General features: G+C 38.7%; 1 protein-coding gene across 5 annotated transcripts in view; it reads right to left on the bottom strand.

Moving 5' to 3' along the window:
* The window catches only part of nrg1 (neuregulin 1), an 81,485-nt gene that overhangs the window by 48,670 nt on the left and 15,971 nt on the right, over positions 1-16,844 (bottom strand). For 2 of the 5 annotated variants that reach the window (XM_080876004.1, XM_080876007.1), the window contains exons 3-6: positions 8,123-10,558; positions 7,069-8,033; positions 3,697-3,835; positions 1,815-1,882 (exon numbers count right to left, since the gene is read on the bottom strand). In XM_080876004.1, the coding sequence (XP_080732130.1) occupies positions 1,815-1,882; positions 3,697-3,835; positions 7,069-7,768 (907 nt within the window). In that variant the 5' untranslated portion in view covers positions 7,769-8,033; positions 8,123-10,558. The remainder of the gene's footprint in view (positions 1-1,814; positions 1,883-3,696; positions 3,836-7,068; positions 8,034-8,122; positions 10,559-16,844) is intronic. The other 3 variants (XM_080876005.1, XM_080876006.1, XM_080876003.1) reach the window with 2 other exon arrangements.

Genomic DNA, 16,844 nt, shown 5'->3' with positions numbered 1-16,844 from the left:
TTAACTCTTGGGAAGGTTTGCATTCCATTACACGCTATATAAATGCAATCCATTATCATTATTATTATTACAATTGGAATAAATTAAACACGTTTCATAAAAAAAACATCATACCAACAGTCAAACATGGTGGTGGTAGTATGATGGGCAAGGCCTGCTTCAAGGTCTGGATTAAGTACCCCAATTTATGGAATCATGGATCAAAATACAACACAAACAAAAAATAAAAATAAAAAACAAAGTCAAGGCTTTGTAGTGGCCTAGTCAAAGGTTAAATCCATCTGAGATGGTTTGGTATGACATTAAACAGGCCATACATGCTTCAAAACCTTCCAGTGTAGCTGAATTTTGCAAAGAAAAGTGGGCCAAAATTCCAGTGATCTGAAAGACATTGTCAGTTATTGCAAATGCTTGATTGTAATTCTTGCTTCCAAGTATGGCACAAACAGCTTATAGGTTTAAAGAATAGCTATCTTTTTTACATAAGCCCATGTAGGTTTAAATAGCTTTTTCTCTTAAATTAAATCATTTAATAACTGCACTTTGCATTTACTCAGGTAATCTTTGGCTGATATTAAATTTACTTTGATGATCTGTCACATATCAGCAAATATCAAAAAAAAAGAAAATATCAAAAAAAGAAAGAAAAGAAATCAATAGGACTGTGGCACTGTAGGTTAGGGGCAACTTTCATCTGCTCTTATGCATTTTCAGATAATTTTAAAGCTTTTCAATAAGCTGTAATATAGTGGTATAATCCTAAACTATTGCATCTAATATTGTTATTATTGTTCATATCATTTCTACATCTAAACCCAATTACCAGTTTGGATTTTCCTTTTATATTTCATAAATATATTTATATTTTCCTTTTTATATTTCTTTAATGTGCTGACACAATTTAACACTTTCTGAGTTGCAAATAAAAGAATAGGGCTTGAGTTAGACTTGTACATCATGGGTATATCTTGATTTACGCATTTGTTTAACTAAATCCACAATTTTGACTATAGCCAGATCTCCCTGTATTGTAATAATAGAGATTATTGAGTTTAATAACTGGCCACTTATTTTCAGCTTTCCTTTCTAGCTTTGAATAAATAGTTTATTTATACAACGTTTTATATAATGCTGACTACTAAAAGCAATTAAAATACACGCACATAATTTAGCTGTTTTAATAATATAGGCCTATATACTGTCTATTGATTTTCTTATCATACACTCTCATACTCCGATGCTTTGAATTCCATAGTTACACAGGTATATTTAGATGTATTGTGTGTTTAATTACTTTATTTTAATATTAAACCTTGTAAAAGCTTGTAGCTAAACTGGTGAAACCCTCGGTTGAGTTATCAGGCTGATAACCACTTTTGTGACTGATAGTATGATAGATGATATTAGCATAAGATAAAGATTTGGAGAATCTGAAATTGCTTTGCACTACAGAACCCAAATTGTACAAGAACATAATCAATGTTTTGTTTTCTGATGATCTGGCAATGTGGCTGAATGCAAAGAAACACCACTTCATACTGAAGTGGAGATCACTGGTCTAAACAGGATGGATGAGGTGTGGTGAGATGTGAATTACATGCAAATTCACTGCAGAAGAGAGTATGCTTAAGCCTTTAGACCATGTTCTACATAGAGTCTACTTGAACTTGGAGAAATAAGTTCAGCATGCTCACCAAGTTTATATCTGTGCATAGAAGGCAACATGAATTTCTCCACTATTTCCTGGAGAAAATATGCTAAGAGTGAAACACCAGCAATGACATGTGGGACTAAATACAGTTGTATTCACATACGTTTTGGGTCTGAGACATTCTTAAGAACTGCTTGTTCACATCGGTGCCCAGTGAATCCAGCCAAGCACCTAGTTAATGGATAGAAAGGACAAGACAAAAACAGCACCTACTGTTATCCACAGGACGCAAACACTCAATGACACACAGTCACAAAACATACTATTTTCCAAGATAGAACTTTATCATATAATGCTTTTTTTGTTTAAAAAAAAAAATCTAGATATAATGTTACAATTACAACATAATAAACATAGTGGGAGTTCCCAACCTGGATGGGAGGCATACCAAAAAAGCCCTATAACACTCATGGTCTTTAGGAACTTAGGGTGATCCTCATCCACCTCAGTGACCCAGCCACTAAGGAGTTGTTCAGCTACCTCAGTGACTTTTTTTAAGTAATGGGCAAATGGGCAAATCATTCCCCTCACTGTCATGGAAGGATAGGCCCCTGGACAGGCTATCTGAAAGCCCCACAGTATCTTATCTTAGCTCAATCATTGTCAAATGGCGTATCACATTTTGACCTCAAGACTTCCAGGCCATAACTTAGCACAGATACACCGCATGCCAGCCACTTGGTTATGGCGTTCTATGTATGTCTCGCTGGCTAGCATTTTGAACCCTGTTGTTATGTGCCTGATTGTTTCAGAACTTGTTTCTGTTCTGCCATGATTACTGCATCTGTGCTGTTTTTTCAGCTTTACCCAGCCAGTGGTAGGATTTCTGGCTGTTAGTCAATTCTACCATCTGCTGGTGGTACATACCCTGGAGGGCCCTGTCTATCCATGATGGTTCTTCTCCTAGTCTACATTGTCAGCAAATTTCCCTTCTGGTAGTACTTTTGCTCTCTTTGTTACCATCTGGCTAAACTTCTCCAGTCCAAATGACATTCTGATGTTGTTGCTATAGATCCTGGTGGTATGGATCGATGAATCAATGCCTCATTCACTCCTGGAATACAGCATGATATCATCCATGTAGAGGAGGTGGCTGACAATTGTTCTATTACGTATTCGGTACCCATAGCCAGTCTTGTCAATGATAGCACTATGGGGGTTCGGGCCTATACAGAACAGCAGTGAGGACAGGGCATCTCCTTGGTAGATCCCGCACTTGATGGTGACTTGTGTGTTTGGCTTGAAATTGTCCTCTAATGCTGTTCACCACATCCCCATTGAATTCCTGATGAATGCTCTTAGGGTCCTGATGATCCTGTATAGTTCTAGGCATTCCAGGATCCATGCATAGGCATTGAGTCATCTGCTTTCTTGTAGTCAACCAGTGGTACACAGGTTGGTCAATCTACAGGGTGGGCCATTTATATGGATAAACCGTAATAACATGGGAATGGTTGGTGATATTGAAGTCCTGTTTGTGGCACATTAGTATATGTGAGGGGGCAAACTCCTCAAGATGGGTGGTGGCCATGTTTGCCATTTAGAAGTCGGCCATCTTGGATACAACAAGAGAGTCATGTGACACATCAAACTTATTGGTAATGTCACAAGAAAAACAATGGTGTGCTTGGTTTCAACGTAAATTTATTCTTTCATAAAGAAGAAAGAACCAAGCACACCATTGTCATTAAATTGAATTGATTTTTTCTGTGTTCTACTGAGAATAAAATATGAGTATATGGGATTTGCATATCATTGCATTCTATTTTTACTGACATCCCAGCTTTTTCAGACCTGGGGTTGTATGATAAAGTTCCATTATATTTCTAATGTTTTCATCAGAAATCATCATGTCTACTTTTCAGACAATATAGGTTGGATTTAGTTAGTTAAGCAGGATAAAGTACAAAAATTATTTTGTTCTGGCATTACAAATGCCAGCAGTAGCAGTATTCAGTGAGCTTAACCTACAGTTCATGGCATACCTGCAGAGAAACTTTGTACTGCCCGGGATGATTTCAAGGGTAAAGCACTCGCCTCCATTAACACAGTAGTTCCTCTGACTGTCACTGCAGCGGGTTACGTGACTTGAGGTCTTTGCTGTAGTGGAAGTGCTGATGGTAGCTGGGGAGAGACACCTATAATTAGCATTTCATGAAAACAACACATGCATCCTCGGCCTTAAATATGAATTATACTTCTGCGCCAGACCTATGCCATAACTAGAACACCATTTTAACCCTACCCTACAGGTAACCTTCTCCCCACTTTCCTATTACCCAATGAACAGCTAAGAGTATCCATGCAAGTGGGCTAATGATTAACACGTGTAAACTGTCATAATTATATTTTGTTAAACATATGCATGTTGCATATATAATACATGCAATAAATTACTTCTTGGCCAATAATCTGTCAAATATTGGTCAAACATTTCTCTCATGAAATGTTTGACCAATATTTCAAATAATTTTCAGGCATAAAGAGCATTCCTATCACAAGATAGAAGTGGCAATAACTTTTTGTCAAAGCAGGTAACCCAAATCATGGAGAGGAAATGGCATTTTGCAAACTTAGAAGATTTTGAAATCTTCTAAGTTTGTGAGAAGAAGAGTTGAAAAAATGTTGAACACATTTTACATGCAGTTATTCACATAATTATTAGCGGTAGCTTGCCATTAAAATATCAAAAGCTCCCAAAATATTTTTAGACTTTTATCCACAGCCATTGTGAAGGGATGGATTACATTTCATTGCAATATGCTTTAAGTTGTGCTAATGAAATGAATTGTAGCAATAGTGTGTAAAAGCTATTAGTGGATTAAAATCAGCAATCATTTGCCGAGAGCCATTCCACCTATCATGCGTGAAGATAATTGTCAAAAATGTTGTTTGACAATATAAGTCATCCTAAAAGGTCGTGGTCATAATTCCACAACATCAGTATCTTAGAAATGTAACTCATCAGCTTTTTAAAGGTTATAAACTCCCCTGCTATAGGTTTTTATCCTCTTTGATATTATCTTGATTCTACTAGGCCTCAGCTGCTGGGAGCATGATGTACTGTGTGTTTCTTCTTCACTCACCTCTTTTGACTTTTTATGTATTTCTACAATACGTTGCATTTAATCATTAGTTAACTTTAAAATCTGGCTCTCTTCCAATGTCTTTCTTTTGCCTGTCTTCCTCTGTGCTCTTCCTTTTCTATCACAGCTGATGGCTGCATCTCCCTCCATTTTTCCTCCATTTTTCCAAGCACTTTCTCATTGGGGTTTTCTCTTGATTATTGAAGGGTTTTCAATTTACAGTATAAAGCACTCTGAGACAACTGTTGTTATGTTTTGGTGCTGTATAACTAAAACATATAAGAAGACATGAGGGGGTGGGTAAATGATCGTTCCTTCTAGTTCCCATCAGAACTAGAAGGAAAGAAGGATTTTTAAGGACAACCTGTTAATGAATTAAAATAGTCCAGCCTAGAAGTGAAAAATGCATGAACTACTTTTTCAGCATTGATCTGAGACAGGATGTTTCTATCTTTAGAGGTATTGCACAAATGTAAGAAAGCAGTCATTGAAAGCCATATCCTGGTCAAAACTGACTCCAGACTCTAGAAGATTCTTCACAGTTTTAGAGGAGGCCAAGGTAAAACCATACAGATTAAGCATCTGGTTAAATACATATATCCAAGATTTTTAGGACTGCAACACAGTGCTGTAGTGTGTTGCACTGTTGCCACACAGCAATTAAATACTGGGTTCAAACTCAATGGCCTACATGTGTGGAGTTCTTCCTATGCCTCTCCAGGTACTCTGGCTTCCTCTCACAATCCAAAGATATGCAGGTTAGGTTAGAATAGAATAGAATAGAATAGAATAGAATAAACCTTTATTATCCCACTGATGAGAAATGTTGGTGTTACAGAGCTCTTAGAGCAAGGGGAGGAGTGATTCTAAATTAACCATAGTTGTATGAATGTTTGTTTGTCTCCATTTTGACCCTGCAATAGACTGGGAACATGTCCTAGGTGTGCAGGTCATCCTCTGACATCTAAGAAAGGGTCTGGACTCTTCATAATCCTTACCTGGATAACTGGTTAAGAAATGGATGGATGAACTGTTATCAATTTTAAAATACTGGAGAAGAGGTGTTTTTAAAAAAAAAAAAAAAAAAAAAAACATAGAAAAGGGAAGCGTAAGACAGTTACAATGCATCTCATAATGTCAAACTTCAAAGTGAAACGTTTAGAAAGTACAGACAGTCTTTGGAATAAAGCTGCACTTGCTTCCTAAATTTACAACAGGGCTGCAACTTTGAGATGAGTGATAGGGGAGGAGCAGCAGTGCTATCACCGAGAGACACCAGCTTTGCCAGAAATCAGATAACATTCTACAGGCCAAAACAAGACATTTATACATTTCAGCATCAGAATCTCACTTGGGACACTCAGAAAGAAAATTAACAGAGGTAATTTTTAAACATTAACCTTCTGTCACTGCTGGTATTCAAGCATTCTTAAGTAAAGCACTGTCTACAAACCAACTCCTGACCTACCACCACTACCTCACCACAATACAACACAGAGTGATGTGACTACAAACAAAACAGCCTAGTTGAGAGGCCCAGGCAGAAAGAGAGCATAAATGGATTGGTGTATTTTCCCCTGTGCCTCAGGGATAGTGGGGACATCAGTTAGCTTCAAGAAGGCTCTGACCTTGAAATGTAGCATAGGCAGAAAACAGGAAGTCTGGCTGTGCCACAGCCTGGGTTTTCAGTTTATGTCATGCATCATTTATTGATATGCACTTTTCAGTATATCTCGAAATGTGCATCCACACACTTCAGAGATCTTTCACATTTCTCACGTTTTTTTGCAAACAGGAAAAACATTTTAAAGAAAACACTGATTGACTTTAATTACTTAAGTCATTTCATTATAATATAAAGGGCCACTTAAACTCTAAAGTGGGTAAAAGAGGATGACTCCCAGAAATCGCACAATTAGTGTATGGGTAAAGTAGATTTAAACTGAAGGTTCAAGGTACACACTTACACAGTTTGTGTAGAAATAGTTCAGGGGCTTACTCATGGCACCGTGTTTTCAGGTACAGAACATTCTTGTACAGAAAAAAAGAACACTACAAAATGAATGATACAAGAGAAAAAAAGTTATTTGAATCTTATTATATCAACCTGTTTTATCTTTTGCAATGATGAAAATCATAATTTTGTGTTAGCATGTAATGTCTAGCCATTGCAACCTACAGTATATCTAATTTAGGCTCATAAAAATATGTAAGTAACTTAAAGAAAAACCCACTTACAGATTTTTATATAAACAAGTATTGGGTACTTACAGATAGTTTGATGATGGCTGTGTGATTTCTGTGTTGACTTTCGTTGGGGAGTCTGCTTTGGGGTGGTATAGTGTTCAGCGTTATATTTCAGTGTGACAGCAGGCTCAATCACTCGTGAAGACTGAGACACATGCGGCTGTTGTGTAGATTTATCTTCTACTGAAACTTCAGGATGCTCTGGGGTAAGGGTGAAGGTGGTGGTTAGGGAGTTATTTGAAGGAGTTGCATGAGGAAACGAGACTGTTATTCCCAATGTGGGTTCAACTGGTATAATAATTGGGTCTTGTCCAATAGGCTTAGGATCTAAATGTGATGGTGGTTCATACTCAAATATCTTATCCACAAAGACCCATTTGAGTCCAGCTGTGCAGAGGGCTAAGCTAAGCAGACAGGCCAGTATGGGGAGGATGCAGATTTTCTCAGAGTGCAGGCAATTGTTAATCTGTTCCATCTCTATGCACACGCAGCAGGCCTCTGGCAAGGTCACAATTCCAAAAGCCCCCACATGCTCCCCATCGTTATCAGCACCACCTCCTTCTGCAGTTCCCTCTATAGCCTCCTCCCCACTCTCACCAGCTGCCTCTGTCTCCTCTGGTTTCTCTTCTGGGACTTGCCTAGTATCAACAGTAGAGCCAGTGGGGGAGACTGATCCAAAAGGGGGAGCTGGCCCTGCAGAGACTTCCTCCATTCCCTCGGTCATCCTTTCACACTGCTTGAAGAAGTGTTTCTTACCACCTTAGCTATTAACTCAGATCATCACACAATGACATTTTTCCACCAATGTCTTTTAGTATCTTTTCCATTGTGTAGACACAGAGGGAGAGCTGGGTTTCAGAGAAAGGTGATGCCCTTCAAAGAGTGGAACCTTGCTAACAATCCAGGGGATACGTAGACAGTCTATGCATTAGAAATAGGAATTCCTTATTCATGCTTTTTTTTCACAAGGAAAACAACTGTCAAATTTCCTGCAGGCAGAAACAAAAAATACGGAAAAGATTTTTTTAAAATGTGCGGTCTACTAGTGAGCAGCAGTGAAACAGTTGTACTCACTCACCTGAATACTTGGGAAGAAAAGGTAGTATCGACGTGATGGGCCAGCTCTAGCTGAGGCAAATGTAGTGCAGAGGACAGGCCAGCCAAGCACTGCAGTGGCAGGAGGGACATGCTGTCTAGTCTTGGGAGCTCCAAACAGCTGAAAAGCTGAATCATCAGGGAGCGGCAGGTGTCCTTCCTCTCAGTGCAGCCACTGAAACAGATGAGTAAGGGGAAAGAGGAAAAAAGGAAATTACACAGAGTGGGAGGGGGGCTGCAGCAGCACAGAAGGGCAGAACTGGATACTCCCCTTTTCTTCTCTCACCCCTCCTCTCTCAATCCTTTATTTTCAAGTGGTGAGCTGTGCAGACTCTGGCCTCCTCCCTCACTGCCTCTCTTCCTGTCTGGTAGTGTGCAATGCAGGCTGCTCCCAATCCCTGTACAAAGCATCAACCTAAGCAAGTTCCTACTTGATCCAATTAGAGCATATGTCAGCAAATCAGAGACAGGCAAACTGCTGTAGCCACACCCTCTAGCACCACTCCCCATTCATTATGCTGGTCCAAAAGGGTGTGTTGGCTTTTTCCTTTTTTTATGCAGAGAAAGCAGCCACATGATCCACCTAAGGGGATAAAGCTGTTGTATCCTACTCATCTCAAGCATCAGGTCTGCACAAATAATAACATGATAAATTTGAGAGAGAGAGAGAGAGAGATAGATAGATAGATAGATAGATAGATAGATAGATAGATAGATAGATAGATAGATAGATAGATAGATAGATAGATAGATAGATAGATAGATAGATAGATAGATAGATAGATAGATAGATAGATAGATAGATAGATAGATAGATAGATAGATAGATACTGTTCTTAGGCATTTCTAGCCTTAAATATGGTGTTATGTATTTCTTGGCCTAGATTTCAACATGTATCTTGGTATATAGTATTATGTTTCACTGGATAAAATGGGGATATTGATTCCAAAACTGGCACTTCTTTTTGTATAATGATCAAGTGTGACAGAAAGCCCCAAGACTACCAATAAAACTATTAACTTCCCTCCCCCACTCATACCAGGGCTAGAAGGACAATCCACAGTCCATAGTCTTCTGGATGTGTCGGGGCTTAAACAAGATGGACACATCTAGAAAGGTCGGGTCACTGCAACACTGAACACTGACACTACTGTGACCCTTTCCACTTACTCAGACAGAATTAATACCATTAATGGTATTTTTTGGAGATGACTTCCTGTGATATTGTGTCCAATATTGATTAATGTTCCGCTTTTGTGTGTGTGTGTGTATAAATATATGTATAAATGGAAAAAGTCTACATTAAAAATATGTACTAAATTACTAAAATTATGTTAAACAGACTTTGACTTTAACAATTAACTCCGTTTTCAGAGAGGCTAATCACAGTTTGTTCAATCAACTCTGATTATGTTCTCTATTAGTTAGGCACATGCATGAGTGCTGCAAAAAACAGAATGCCATCCTCGATGGAAATCCAAGAGTAGAGTCGCCATTTTAAAACAATGGACTGAGGAACATGAATGTGTGTCAGTCCATATGGACATTTATCTTGAAAATATCTACTAAATTACCAACAATTTAGTAGTATTTATTTAACTATAGAAATAATTTTACAGATTTTGCAGAAAGATGCAAAGCAGCACAAATGTTTTGTTTTTTTTATCCGATACTGTAAATCTCAAATTGCTAAATAGTGGAAGATGTTTTTGTCTGTGTATGTTTGCTTCCCTTTCTGTAAAAGTCCCCCACACTATATTCAGTGTTTGCATTCAAAATACATACAGGTCTAAGCATGTCAGAGTTTTCCTAAACACCAAACTCATTTATTGTTGATGCTTCAGAATGAAAAGAGTAGGATGAAACTGAGTAAAGATAAGAATATATGTAGTGACAGCAGTTACATTAATATATTCAGTTTTCATGTTTTGTCTTTAATATTTTCAGTAAAACAGCTACAACTTTCACTGACAGCATATAATATAGTTTTGCCTTTTTCATCTGTTAATTTAGGAGTTAACACAAATTTACTCTGTCATTACAACAATTAAGTGTATTCATCCGAGAGTATAGAATGATTTTTGTCTATCACTGGTTGGTCCTGAGGTCTGAATCTGGGGAAAGCTCATGTAATCACATAGAGAAAATCATCATCAAAAACTATCAAATGTCCCTCAAAACTTAAATAAAGCTGATCCTTCCCTGTCCTGAGTTTTCTGTTTTTTTTCTATCCACAGTTGTGCTGAGAGCTAACATGTGAACTTGTTGTTAAAAAAAAGACACAGCTTTATATAGTAAGCTATTATCTAGTATAAACTTTGAATTTAGTTGTGTTTTTTAAAAATGAAGAGCTCCAAAGATGAGATGATTGGGCAGTTTTCCGGTCCTGGTTCAATTCTGGTGCTGCATCATTATAACCTGCAGGATGACAGAGAAAAACGCATGGAGGTACTTATGTTTGGCAGCTGCATATAAATATAAAATAGACACACATTTACTTTTAAACAGCCATGACTATGAAAATTAAATGCTGACTGATCCCAGGAATTCTACTCTGCACAGTTGTTAAACAGATATACACAGGTCTCTTTGTAATGGAGGATGTCACTTTAAGAGAGACAGACTTGACCTCCTGAACTATGAATGATGAAGATGATAATGTGCTGACTTTATGCATCTACAATCTCAACAGGGTTGTCTAATAAGAACAGAGAACCTATCCACAAAATCCACTGCCACTCAGGTATCTGTCGTTCACTAATTTATTGAACAAGAATCCAAGTTACACATCCATAATGTGAGTGAGGGATTTACTGTAAAATACTGTATGCTGTGTGGTTTAGTCTCACGGACGCAGACCGCTAACAACTCATCCCTTTCCTGTTGCCATTTGTGCCATGTGTGGAGTGAAGGTAGTTAATTTCAAATGTAGTGGATCCAGAATTGATCCACCAAGGCTAGGCACTGCATCCACCTACGATGGCTCAGGAACTCTGTTAGACCATCACTCTCCATGACAGGAACTGCCAATCAAAGCTGTCATTAATAACCAATTTTACAGCATTCAATTTAGTAATTAAAGTCAGACTTATTAGAAAGATGACTCACTGAACCTAAATCAGTGATTCTGATTCTGAGATAACTAATGCAGCTATTACAGATAACGTTACAGTGTTTAAAATGGTCACCACTGAATGTCAGTAGATTTCAGATTGCAGGTCCCTGAGTTCTGTTTTCTCAGACCCCACCGTACACACTAGAGGGTGGAGGGTCCTACCATCAATACCCCTTACAATGGTACGGCAGTCCACTAGGTTGTACTGCATGCCTTTATGGTGGGACCAGCTGCTGCTGAAGTGGATCTGGAACCAGGCAGGGACATGAAGTATGACAGGATCTCTGGGAGAGTGCGTTTACACTTTGCTGGTTTTTCCCTAGGTCGAAGCACCACCTGGGAGTCTTCCACTTCCAGCTTCTCTAACCAGTGGCAGAGATTATACAATCCCAATCAAAAGTTTAAAACAACTTGAAAAATGGAAAAAGTCATATTTTGCGTGGCTGGATCCTAACAAAGTTCCAAGTAAAGCTTCGACATGCAGCACCAAGAAATTGGAGTCAGACAAAACATTTTTTGAGCATGCAATTTATTGAAAACAACGCTTGAACTGAAACAGGCTGTATTACAGCTGATCAAAAGTTTAGGACCACACTCCAAAAACAACCCATAAACCCCCCAAAACATAATTCAAAGTTCCAAACATGAACTCAGTAATGACTAGCTCGACCATTATTGTTAATCGCTTCAAAAATTCATTTTGGCATGCCTGATGCAAGCATTTCCATGAGGTAAGTGGGAAAAAACTTCCTCTGCCATCCATACCTGTCAATGGAAAATTGTACTTAGTAGTCAGTATAAGCTTTTAATGATAGAATACTGCATGATGACCTTTTTATGACTTAGACCAGTGGTCCCCAACCAGGACCCAGGTCAGACTGACTACTTTTTCTTTTCAAATATTAATCTATTGCTATTAAGTGCTGCATCATTCTGGGGCGCCTGATCCTTTCTCACGGCACACCAATGTGACGCATTGGAAACCGTTTTTCAAGTGGTCTTGATCGGGACTGTATGTCCCAAGGAAGGCAACTTTCTCTCAAACTGGGCATTGCTTTGATTGTTTTAGCTTTGAGACATTGCACAAATCTTTTAGTGCAATGTGTTGCATTTTGAAGAGCCAGCAAGAGAATAAATCCATCAGTAAGTGTAAAGGAAATACACAACACCGGTGAGTGATATTGAAACTCTGACCTACCGGAAATCTCCCTAACCTGCTTGTGCCAGAAAACTCATCAAGATGGCAGTCATACATAAGACACTGTTCAGCATTAAGATACACAAGTTTAACAGTATGTTATGAAGACATCCATAAGACAGACACTGAAGTTTTTCCTCTCAAGAGTGACACAAAGACCGAAAAAACTACAAGGGACTCTGTATATCCTAATAACAACAACAACACTCATATTAAGGTAGGTGGAAATTTTTTATTTATTCCTATTTGCGTTATGTTTCTCATTCATTAGTCATTGAAGAAAAGTATGCTAAAGAACTTGTGTACACTTTAGTAAGCTGATATTTGAAGGAACATGAACATTTGTATTCAAAGGTATTTTTCTATGCTATTATAAAGGTCCTTGTCAACCATAACTGATTGTAAGCCACGTTCAAGTTTTTAAAATCCTTTTAATTACTTAAAATGTTGAATGAAAGATGTGCACCTATTGTGGTTTAGCCTTTTTTCTGTGTGTTTAAGGGCAAAGTTATTAACTACACTGTTTATAAGAGAAAACCTCAGACACAGTCTAAAGTATTTAACATAAAACAAGCACCTGAACCATGGGACATAGATGAGTTTGCACAAGGAGCAACACGGTCTGAGCTGTCTCGTAGAGGGGAAAGAACCTGCAGACTAATACTAAAGGGGAATGCTTTCTTTTTTTTTTTAAACTCTGCTTCTGCTTCACTTTGATAGTCTTTATGAACATTGGATCCCAGGAACATCCCACAAGAATATATCAGTACTATTCAAGAAAAACTATCCAAACTAAATACAGTCTATGATGAGTTCCTTGTCAACCTTAACTGTATTTTTGTATAGCCCACCTATAGAAATGCACTGCAAACTACACAACTGTGCATTAGTTGCCAGGATGGTTTCACAGAATGCACAGTCTTAAATTCAAGGAACAGGAGAGAAGCTCTGTATTTGTGTCATCCTGGGGAAGGATAGGGTGTATTTTTGGTTTTGCATGATTTGTTTTGAATCTTTTACAGTAATTTTTTTGGTCTTACGTATTGTTTTTTTTTTTTTTGCTTCTTTGTTTGAAAGCTATGAGTTTATGGTATGTTTTATTTGTGGAGTTTGTATTTTTAGTTATATTCCCCATAAAAGCTCCACCACTTTTACTACTTATTCTCACTTGCTAAAGAAGCAAGAGACCTTTGTAGTGAACAATTGTCTCCTAATAGGCAACTATTAGGAGACAATTACCTTGCGATAGAAAGTGATCAATAGTGTGTTTTAATTTATTTTAATTACATTTATTTTACTCAATTTATTTAATACAAACTATGATATGATGTATGTTTGCTTTGGATTTGTAGATGGCTTAATGTGACATCTGAAAATAATAGTTAAGCAGATATGGATAACTATTGTATACATGTGAGTTCAAAGGTGTACAATGGCTGCATACTTTTTTTTTTCTTTTTCTTTTTTTTTTTTTAAGTACTTCAGGCAGGGTTTGTACACCTTTTTCAGGGTCAAATTCAAGCACTTTTTAAGCACTTTCAAGGTCCATTTTCAAGTTTTTCCATTGCATTTTACCTCCCCCCCCCCTTCAATTCACATCACCTCAGTAAGACCATGTGAAAATTAAAACAGATCATCCTAGGTGAACTTAAACACCTTTGTTCCCCTTTTGTTATAACATAGAAAAACGCACCACAGAAAAATACTGCAAAAGGAAAAGGTTTTCTTAGATCAGGGGTGGGCAATCTCAGTCCACAAGGGCCGGTGTCCCTGCAGGTTTTAGATGTGTCCTCGAACCAACACAGCTGATTTAAATGGCTAAATTAGCTCCTCAACATGTCCTGAAGTTCTCCAGAGGCCTGGTAACGAACTAATCATGTGATTCAGGTATGTTGACCCAAGGTGAGATCTAAAACCTGCAGGGACATTCCTAAATGATCACCTTTAAAGTGTTTGTGCTAATAACTAGGGCTGGGCCATATCATACCGTTCACGGTAATACCGGTATAAAGTTGGGCAACGATAAGAAAATTAAATATCGCGATAGAATATGGGTGAAATGCGCATGCGCAGTGCCTTTGTTTTCATACGTACATGGCGGAAAAATGAGAAGGGCGAAAGTGGATCGTTGAATGAAACGGATGAACCAGAATTGGTTTGTAAAAATGCTGCAACTTCAGTACTGTGGAACTGGTTTAGCTTTCGTCCGTCAGATACACAACAAAACACTATTTTTGGTAGCGCATGCTAGCGGGCCGTCGTTATTACCGTGTTTTTTGAAAAATACGGCACACTTAAAATCAATCCTTTGATTTTTCTGAAAATCAACAGTGCCCCTTATAATCCCGTGTGCCTTATGTATGAATTCCAGTTGTGTTTACTGACCTCCAAACGATTTTATGTGGAACACGGCGCTTGAAAATCTGTCAAATGTTTTAGTACGACTTTGCTAAGCTACGAAGCCGCACTGCTTGATGGATTGTCAGAGCATTACGGCTATTGTAGGCAGGAGCCTCGCAGAGTGATACGTACTGTGCTTCAACATAATATTACCGTACTGTGTGTGTATAATCTCATTTTAAGTTTTGTGGATATTACAGTGGGGCAAAAAAGTATTTAGTCAGCCACCGATTGTGCAAGTTCCCCCACTTAAAATGATGACAGAGGTCAGTAATTTGCACCAGAGGTACACTTCAACTGTGAGAGACAGAATGTGAAAAAAAAAATCCATGAATCCACATGGTAGGATTTGTAAAGAATTTATTCGTAAATTAGGGTGGAAAATAAGTATTTGGTCAATAACAAAAATACAACTCAATACTTTGTAACATAACCTTTGTTGGCAATAACAGAGGTCAAACGTTTACTATAGGTCTTTACCAGGTTTGCACACACAGTAGCTGGTATTTTGGCCCATTCCTCCATGCAGATCTTCTCGAGAGCAGTGATGTTTTGGGGCTGTCGCCGAGCAACACGGACTTTCAACTCCTGCCACAGATTTTCTATGGGGTTGAGGTCTGGAGACTGGCTAGGCCACTCCAGGACTTTCAAATGCTTCTTACGGAGCCACTCCTTTGTTGCCTGGGCGGTGTGTTTTGGATCATTGTCATGTTGGAAGACCCAGCCTCGTCTCATCTTCAAAGTTCTCACTGATGGAAGGAGGTTTTGGCTCAAAATCTCACGATACATGGCCCCATTCATTCTGTCCTTAACACGGATCAGTCGTCCTGTCCCCTTGGCAGAAAAACAGCCCCATAGCATGATGTTTCCACCCCCATGCTTCACAGTAGGTATGGTGTTCTTGGGATGCAACTCAGTATTCTTCTTCCTCCAAACACGACGAGTTGAGTTTATACCAAAAAGTTCTACTTTGGTTTCATCTGACCACATGACATTCTCCCAATCCTCTGCTGTATCATCCATGTGCTCTCTGGCAAACTTCAGACGGGCCTGGACATGCACTGGCTTCAGCAGCGGAACACGTCTGGCACTGCGGGATTTGATTCCCTGCCGTTGTAGTGTGTTACTGATGGTGACCTTTGTTACTTTGGTCCCAGCTCTCTGCAGGTCATTCACCAGGTCCCCCCGTGTGGTTCTGGGATCTTTGCTCACCGTTCTCATGATCATTTTGACCCCACGGGATGAGATCTTGCGTGGAGCCCCAGATCGAGGGAGATTATCAGTGGTCTTGTATGTCTTCCATTTTCTGATGATTGCTCCCACAGTTGATTTTTTCACACCAAGCTGCTTGCCTATTGTAGATTCACTCTTCCCAGTCTGGTGCAGGTCTACAATACTTTTCCTGGTGTCCTTCGAAAGCTCTTTGGTCTTGGCCATGGCGGAGTTTGGAGTCTGACTGTTTGAGGCTGTGGACAGGTGTCTTTTATACAGATGATGAGTTCAAACAGGTGCCATTCATACAGGTAATGAGTGGGGGACAGAAAAGCTTCTTACAGAAGACGTTACAGGTCTGTGAGAGCCAGAGATTTTCCTTGTTTGAGGTGACCAAATACTTATTTTCCACCCTAATTTACGAATAAATTCTTTACAAATCCTACCATGTGAATTCATGGATTTTTTTTTTTTTTCACATTCTGTCTCTCACAGTTGAAGTGTACCTCTGGTGCAAATTACTGACCTCTGTCATCATTTTAGGTGGGGGAACTTGCACAATCGGTGGCTGACTAAATACTTTTTTGCCCCACTGTATACATGGTTATGCTGAGGATATGTCGGCCAATTTCCACTGGAAATGCCCTTTGGTTAAACTGTCAGCAAGGAATTTGCATTTGCACTGTTAAATTTTTATATAGCTTTAATCCACATAATAAACAGCTGATTGTTTAAGTGAAAATACATTGTTAGTGGAAAGAAAAATCAAAGTTGTGGAC

This window comes from Rhamphochromis sp. 'chilingali' (genome assembly GCF_963969265.1).
Source record: "Rhamphochromis sp. 'chilingali' genome assembly, chromosome: 2".
Classification (NCBI taxonomy): Eukaryota; Metazoa; Chordata; class Actinopteri; order Cichliformes; family Cichlidae; genus Rhamphochromis; species Rhamphochromis sp. 'chilingali'.
The sequence above is the reverse complement of the archived record's forward strand: the minus strand, read 5'-3'. Positions and strand labels throughout refer to the sequence as shown.